The 8406-nt window shown below is 59.5% G+C and overlaps 1 protein-coding gene across 1 annotated transcript; it reads left to right on the forward strand.

Moving 5' to 3' along the window:
• Positions 1-433: 433 nt before the first annotated feature.
• LOC133243987 (double homeobox protein 4-like protein 2) lies at positions 434-3989 on the forward strand. Its single transcript, XM_061410671.1, has 7 exons — positions 434-467; positions 1392-1546; positions 2101-2205; positions 2348-2571; positions 2940-2994; positions 3114-3901; positions 3956-3989. Exons 1-7 carry the CDS (start codon positions 434-436, stop codon positions 3987-3989), a joined length of 1395 nt encoding a protein of 464 aa, XP_061266655.1.
• The last annotated feature ends 4417 nt before the right edge of the window (positions 3990-8406 follow it).

Raw genomic sequence — 8406 nt, forward strand, 5'->3', positions numbered from 1 at the left:
AAAACCCAGAGCGGCTTGGAAGGCAAGGCAGGCTGGGCAAGGGGGCGTGGCCGGCCACGTCAAAGGGACCCCAGGGGAATTCCCGGGCAGTTAGCTCTCTGGGCACTGCTGACGGCCCCTGGGCCCGGGGTTGACCCCACCCGCTGCGTGGGAGGGCCACAAACCAAAGCCCCCGAACTGCCCGCCCAGCCCAACGGTGGACCTTGGGGGTCTGTCTGGGGCACGGGCCGGGCCCGTGGAAGCCCACTGGCTCCACTGGATTCTTGTCCAGGGTCTCTCCTGCGAAAGAGGCCAGGGGCGTCCCCTCCATCTACGCACCCACCCCTATTTACATAAATAGGGGCGGAGCCGCCTCCCGCTCTCCAAGGTCCTGAGCGGCTGGGTCCCGGCCCACTAGGCCAGCAGTCTGCAGCGTCCGTGCGGCTCTCCCACCATGGCTTCGTCCGGCTCCTCCAGCACCTCACGCGGTACGTTCGCCCTCGGGTCCCTGGGGTCGGGTCACGTCTCGGGGGATCCGTGGATCGCCTCGGCCACGGGTTCATGGCAAACGTGTCCACCCACCACCGAGAACGGCAGGGACCGGCCGGCTGGGGCCACGGTTCCCAGGAGTCGGCTGTGCCCAAAGGGGCATCGTTTGTTCGTTTTGCTCCTTTGGCACACACGTGGCTTCTCCCTTCTCTTTTCTGGGAAGACGGTGTTGGTGGAAGGGGGTGGGGGTGGGGGTGGGGGTGGGGGTGGGGGGTGCGGGTTGCGGGGGCTGGGATGGGGCCCTTTATCCTCCTCTTCCTGCCGGAATGGGAGTCGGGGAGCTCTGGGGCTTGGCCTCCTTCAGTGGCTTTCTCACAACAATGGCCTGGTGCCTTCTGCCATTGAGGGTTGGGCTTCGCTTCGTTTCCCTTTCCTTTTCCGCTACTGGCGGCAAATATGGCCCGTGCTCGTGTTAGCCCGGAGAAGCCAGGTCCCCTCCCGTTGGCATCGTGATGGAGGGAAATGTGGGAGAAGCCCCATCCAGACGTTTCCCAGGCATCTCGACCAGACGGGTGGAAACATGCGGCGGGATAGTGTCGTGGTCTTCGTTGGGGGGGTGGGGGGTGGGGACTCTTTGCCGCCTTTGTTTTGGGGCTGGGTTTGGTTTCCTTTCTGCTTGCTCGCGTTTCTTGCATTCCGGCCTGGGTGGGGGTGGGTGTGGGGGCTACCGCCCCTTGCCTCTCAGCCTGGCTGTCGGGCTGTAGCCAAGCGACTTCCAAATGCACACCCCGTCCCCGGGCTCCCGGCTCTGCTCAGGCACAGGGGCAACTGCCCTGGGCGGGGAGCATGCTTGGGCTCCCCCGTCGAGTCCTCCACCAGGTGCTCTGGTCTGAGGCGCTTCCCTTTCTTCTCTTCTTCCACAGGCCCCATCGCCACAGGATCTCGAAGGAGGAGGCTCGTTCTGAAGCCGAGCCAGAAGGACGCCCTGCAAGCGCTCTTTCAACAGAACCCCTACCCTGGGATAGCGACCAGAGAACGACTGGCCCGAGAGCTCGGCGTTGACGAAAGCAGAGTTCAGGTAGGCCCCCCGCCTCTCCACCCGTTCTCCCTTTCAAGGCTCTCCATGCCGATCCAAGGCAGCTGAAAGCATCTGGCGGCCTTTCTCCTGAGAAGGAATTCTCTCTGTTTGCCCCTAGGTCTGGTTTCAAAACCAACGTAGAAGACGGTCAAAGCAGAGCCGGCCGCCGTCTGAACACGTGCGCCAAGAAGGGGAAGGGGGGCCAACGTCCACGCCCAGGCCACCGTCGCCACCTCCCCGACCTCAGTCTTCCTCTCAAGGTAAATTAGCCAGCGTTCTCTCCAAAGGCAAGTCCCCCAGAGGGGGTCCCGAACCCTCCCCTCTCGCCAGAGAATACTCTCTGCTGGTGGATGAGCACGGGAGGCCCAGAAACACCACGGGGGTGGGGCTGGGGGGTTAGGGGGGAGGGGGGGTGAGGAGGAGGAGGAAACAGGGCTGTGTGGTTGCTGCCCCCATCAGTGTCCCAGATCGGGGCAAGACGCCCCCAGTCGGCGTGGGCGGGCCGCAGTGTTCCCCCTTTGCACCCCCTCCCCAGCCCCCGTCGGGAACCTTAGGCTCCGGCTGCCCGGGCAGCCTTGGCCGAGGACCATGCTTCAGGGCACTCGGCGGCAAGGCCGGAGGAGGAGAGAGACACCCAGGGACATGCGTGTGTGGGGAGTGTGCGTGCACACGCACGCGCCCACCAGGGACCCAGGCACGCGATCCATCTGTGGGTGTATTCCTTAGAGCCCTGCCCCGGCGGCAGAGCCACCTGTAGTGATTCAGGGGTGTGGGCCTCTCCCTCCCCTCCACACCCTCTAGGGTGTCTGTGCCGTGAACGCCCCACGGGCCTTAACGTCCTCCCCTCTCGGTGTGTTCCTTTCGTTGGTAGAAGACTCGGCCAGAGAGGCCCGGAGAAAGAGGACAGTCATCTCTCCTTCTCAGACCAGGATCCTCGTGCAAGCCTTCACGAGGGATCGCTTCCGGGGATTGCCGCCAGGGAGGAACTGGCTCGTCAGACGGGAATCCCAGAACCTCGCATCCAGGTAAGTTCTGCAGCCAGCGCACGGGCCCAGGACGTGGCCCAGGAGCAAGGAGGGTTCAGGCCTGCCAAGCGTCTGGAGCTGGATACACGTAGGCTGGGGCTGGGGCTGGGGCTTGGGGGGAAGGGGCCGAAAGTCGGCGGCCTGAGTGGAGGGTTTTGGGCCGCTTCTGGCCGTGCGGGCACCCCTCATTTCCCAGGGCCAAGGGATTCGTTTGCAGAAAATGGCCCTGCAGAAGTCGCCCTGGGCCTGACAGACCAGAGGCCGGGCGGCCGGGCGGGCTGTCGAACGGGCGCCGCGCGGCGCCAGCACGGTGGGTGATCTGGACGGCCACGGCTTCTGATGTGCCTGTCTGCCTTTTGCTCCCCTAGATATGGTTTCAAAACCGAAGAGCTCGGCACCCCCAGCGGAGCCCAAGCGGGCCCGGCAACGGCCGGGCCCAGGGGCCAGGCGGCGCACCAGCCACGACGACGACTCCTGCTCCAGAGGACCGAAGGGCCCCACCCGCTGTCCAGAGCACCTCTCCTCCCCTTCGCCCCTCTCAGCCACAGGAGAGCATGCCACCCTTGGCTGCAGCTGCTCCTTTTGGGGCCCCCACTTTCTGGGTGCCCGGGGCTGCCTCTGGGGTCTGCGTGGGCCAGCCGTTGATGATCTTCGTGGTCCAGCCCAGCCCGGCGGCCCTCCAGCCAAGTGGGAGGCCACCGCCTCCTCCCCAGGGAGCAGCTCCCTGGGCCGCGTGCTCCCCTGCCGTCACGGCCCCCGGGCAGCCTGGGCAAGGGGCCATCCTGCCGCCTGGGCAGCCGGAGACACACATCCCGCGGTGGCCGGAGTCACCCTACGGCGAAGGCACGGCCCCTCCGCTGGAGCCACAGCCCCAGGCCCCCAGCCTTCCAAGCTCGACGAGCCTCCTAGATGAGCTCTTGGCGGCCACGGGCGTCCCGGGCACGCAGGCGCCTTCCCCGGGGGCCGCTGCCGACGAAGGGGTGGGCCCTGCCCTCCCAGGGGCACCCAGCTTCCTAGACGAGCTCTTGGCGGCCACGGGCACCCCGGACACGCCGGGGCCTTCCCTGGGGCCCTCTGCCGATGAACGAGCGCACCTCGCCCTCCCGGGCGAGCTCCCGGCTGCCGCGGGCCTCCCGGGCTCGCCGGGCCCTTCTCCGGGGTCCTCTCCTGTCGTCGCAGGGCCCCACCCAGCCCTCCCCGGGCCACCCAGCCTCCTAGAGGAAATCTTGGCTGCCACGGCCATCCAGGACACGCCCTGGTCTTCCCCGGGGTCCCCTGCGGGGGAAGAAGGAGTTGAGGCCACCCTGGAAACACCCCTCAGTGAGGACGAGTACCAGGCCCTCCTCGACATGCTGCCAGGCTCCCCAGGCCCTGGGGCTTAGAGGGAGAGGAAGGAAGGGGCCACCTTCTCCCCCTAGCCACGTTCAGGTCTCCTTGCCTGGGATGTGGGGCCATGGAGCTCGGGGAACGGTTGGGTGGGTGTAATGAAGTGGCTAAGCAGACTCTAATCACGTCACTCAGCCGGCTCCTAACCCGGTCTTGAGCAGGCACTAATCACGCAGCTGAGCAGGGACTAATCACACAGCTGATCAGGCACGAGTCACGCAGCTGAGCAGGGATTAAGCATGCAGCTGAGCAAGCGCTAATCCCTTGATTCAGCACACCCTGATCACGTGACTGAGCAGGCCCTGATCACATGGGGGAGCATGCACTGATCACGTGACTGAGCATGCACTGATCACGTGACTGAGAGGCAGTGATCACGTGACTGAGAGGCACTGATCAAGTGACTGAGAGGCACTGATCACGTGACTGAGCATGCACTGATCACGTGACTGAGAGGCACTGATCCCGTGACTGAGGGGCGCTGATCACGTGACTGAGAGGCGCTGATCACGTGGCTATCATGCACTGATCACGTGCTTCAGGAGGCAATAATCAAAGAGCTGAGCAGGCACTAATCACTTGGCTAAGAGGGCAGTAATCACGGAGAGGAGCAGGAAATCGTCAAGGAGCTGAGCAAACTGTAATGAAGTGGTTAAGCAGACTCTAAACACGTGACGCAGCAGGCTCTACACCCGTGACTGAGCAGACACAATTTGGGCAGCTCAGCGGACACCAATGGTGCAGCTCAGCAGACACAAATGGTGCAGCTCAGCAGACACCAATCATGCAGCTCAGCAGGCAATACTCATGGAGCTGAGCAGGCAGGAATCACACAGCTCAGCAGGCAAAGTTCAAGGAGCTGAGCAGGCACGAATCTCGCAGCTCAGCTGGCAAAAATCAAGGAGCTGAGCAGACTGCCATTAAGTGGCTAAGCAGACTCTAAACACGTGACTCAGCAGGCTTGACACCCGTGACTGAGCACACACGAATCTTGCAGCCCAGCAGACAATACTCCTGGGGCTGAGCAGGCAGGAATCACGCAGCTCAGCAGACAGTAATCAAGGAGCTGAGCAGGCACGAATCACGCAGCTCAGCAGGCAATAATCCTGGAGCTGAGCAAGCAGGAATCACGCAGCTCAGCAGGCAATAATCAAGAAGCAGAGCAGGCAGGAATCAGGCAGCTCAGCAGCCAATAATCAAGAAGCTAGCAGTCAGGAATCGCGCAGCTCAGCAGGCAATAATCATGGAGCTGAGCTCGCAGGAATCACGCAACTCAGAAGGCAATACTCACGGACCTGAGCAGGCAGGAATCACGAAAATTAGCAGGCAATTATAATTGGAGCTGAAGGCTGTAATGAACTGGATAAGCAGACTCTAATCACGTGATTCAGCCGGCTCCTCTCTGGGGACTGAGCAGGCACTTATAATGCAGCTCAGCAAGCAAAAATCATGGAGCTGAGCAGGCAGGAATCACGCAGCTTAGCAGGCAATAATCAAGGAGCTGAGCAGGCAGGAATCACGCAGCTTAGCAGGCAATAATCATGGAGCTGAGCAGACTGTAATGAAGTGGCTAAGCAGACTCTAATCACGTCACTCAGCCGGCTCCTAACCCGGTCTTGAGCAGGCACTAATCACGCAGCTGAGCAGGGACTAATCACAGAGCTGATCAGGCGCGAGTCACGCAGCTGAGCAGGGATTAAGCATGCAGCTGAGCAAGCGCTAATCCCTTGATTCAGCAGACCCTGATCACGTGACTGAGCAGGCCCTGATCACGTGGCTGAGCATGCACTGATCACGTGACTGAGCATGCACTGATCACGTGACTGAGAGGCACTGATCACGTGACTGAGAGGCGCTGATCACGTGACTGAGGGGCGCTGATCACGTGACTGAGAGGCGTTGATCACGTGGCTATCATGCACTGATCACGTGCTTCAGGAGGCAATAATCAAAGAGCTGAGCAGGCACTAATCACTTGGCTAAGAGGGCACTAATCTCGGAGAGGAGCAGGAAATCGTCAAGGAGCCGAGCAAACTGTAATGAAGTGGTTAAGCAGACTCTAAACACGTGACACAGCAGGCTCTACACCCGTGACTGAGCAGACACAATTTGGGCAGCTCAGCAGACACCAATTGTGCAGCTCAGCAGACACAAATGGTGCAGCTCAGCAGACACCAATCATGCAGCTCAGCAGGCAATACTCATGGAGCTGAGCAGGCAGGAATCACACAGCTCAGCAGGCAAAGATCAAGGAGCTGAGCAGGCACGAATCTCGCAGCTCAGCTGGCAAAAATCAAGGAGCTGAGCAGACTGCCATTAAGTGGCTAAGCAGACTCTAAACACGTGACTCAGCAGGCTTGACACCCGTGACTGAGCAGACACGAATCTTGCAGCCCAGCAGACAATACTCCTGGAGCTGAGCAGGCAGGAATCACGCAGCTCAGCAGACAGTAATCAAGGAGCTGAGCAGGCACGAATCACGCAGCTCAGCGGGCAATAATCCTGGAGCTGAGCAAGCAGGAATCACGCAGCTCAGCAGGCAATAATCAAGAAGCAGAGCAGGCAGGAATCAGGCAGCTCAGCAGCCAATAATCAAGAAGCTAGCAGTCAGGAATCGCGCAGCTCAGCAGGCAATAATCATGGAGCTGAGCTGGCAGGAATCACGCAACTCAGCAGGCAATACTCACGGACCTGAGCAGGCAGGAATCACGCAACTTAGCAGGCAATAATAATTGGAGCTGAAGGCTGTAATGAACTGGATAAGCAGACTCTAATCACGTGATTCAGCCGGCTCCTCTCTGGGGACTGAGCAGGCACTTATTATGCAGCTCAGCAAGCAAAAATCATGGAGCTGAGCAAGCAGGAATCACGGAGCTCAGCATGCAATAATCAAGAAGCTGAGCAGGCAGGAATCACGCAGCTTAGCAGGCAATAATCATGGAGCTGAGCAGACTGTAATGAAGTGGCTAAGCAGACTCTAATCACGTCACTCAGCCGGCTCCTAACCCGGTCTTGAGCAGGCACTAATCACGCAGCTGAGCAGGGACTAATCACACAGCTGATCAGGCACAGGTCACGCAGCTGAGCAGGGATTAAGCATGCAGCTGAGCAAGCGCTAATCCCTTGATTCAGCAGACCCTGATCACGTGACTGAGCAGGCCCTGATCACGTGGCTGAGCATGCACTGATCACGTGACTGAGCATGCACTGATCACGTGACTGAGAGGCACTGATCACGTGACTGAGAGGCACTGATCACGTGACTGAGCATGCACTGATCACGTGACTGAGAGGCATTGATCACGTGACTGAGAGGCGCTGATCACGTGACTGAGAAGCGCTGATCAAGTGGCTATCATGCACTGATCACGTGCTTCAGGAGGCAATAATCAAAGAACTGGGCAGGCACTAATCACTTGGCTAAGAGGGTACTATTCACGGAGAGGAACAGGAAATCGTCAAGGAGCTGAGCAAACTGTAATGAAGTGGTTAAGCAGACTCTAAACACGTGACGCAGCAGGCTCTACACCCTTGACTGAGCAGACACAATTTGGGCAGCTCAGCAGACACCAATGGTGCAGCTCAGCAGACACAAATGGTGCAGCTCAGCAGACACCAATCATGCAGCTCAGCAGGCAATACTCATGGAGCTGAGCAGGCAGGAATACACAGCTCAGCAGGCAAAGATCAAGGAGCTGAGCAGGCACGAATCTCGAAGCTCAGCTGGCAAAAATCAAGGAGCTGAGCAGAGTGCCATTAAGTGGCTAAGCAGACTCTAAACACGTGACTCAGCAGGCTTGACACCCGTGACTCAGCACACACGAATCTTGCAGCCCAGCAGACAATACTCCTGGCGCTGAGCAGGCAGGAATCACGCAGCTCAGCAGACAGTAATCAAGGAGCTGAGCAGGCACGAATCAGGCAGCTCAGCAGGCAATAATCCTGGAGCTGAGCAAGCAGGAATCACGCAGCTCAGCAGGCAATAATCAAGAAGCAGAGCAGGCAGGAATCAGGCAGCTCAGCAGCCAATAATCAAGAAGCTAGCAGTCAGGAATCGCGCAGCTCAGCAGGCGATAATCATGGAGCTGAGCAGGCAGGAATCACACAGCTCAGAAGGCAAAGATCAAGGAGCTGAGCAGGCACGAATCTAACAGCTCAGCTGGCAAAAATCAAGGAGCTGAGCAGACTGCCATTAAGTGGCTAAGCAGACTCTAAACACGTGACTCAGCAGGCTTGACACCCGTGACTGAGCAGACACGAATCTTGCAGCCCAGCAGACAAAACTCCTGGAGCTGAGCAGGCAGGAATCACGCAGCTCAGCAGACAGTAATCAAGGAGCTGAGCAGGCACGAATCACGCAGCTCAGCAGGCAATAATCCTGGAGCTGAGCAAGCAGGAATCAGGCAGCTCAGCAGCCAATAATCAAGAAGCTAGCAGTCAGGAATCGCG

Source organism: Bos javanicus, unplaced genomic scaffold, assembly GCF_032452875.1.
Source record: "Bos javanicus breed banteng unplaced genomic scaffold, ARS-OSU_banteng_1.0 tig00000070_1, whole genome shotgun sequence".
In the NCBI taxonomy this organism is placed as follows: Eukaryota; Metazoa; Chordata; class Mammalia; order Artiodactyla; family Bovidae; genus Bos; species Bos javanicus.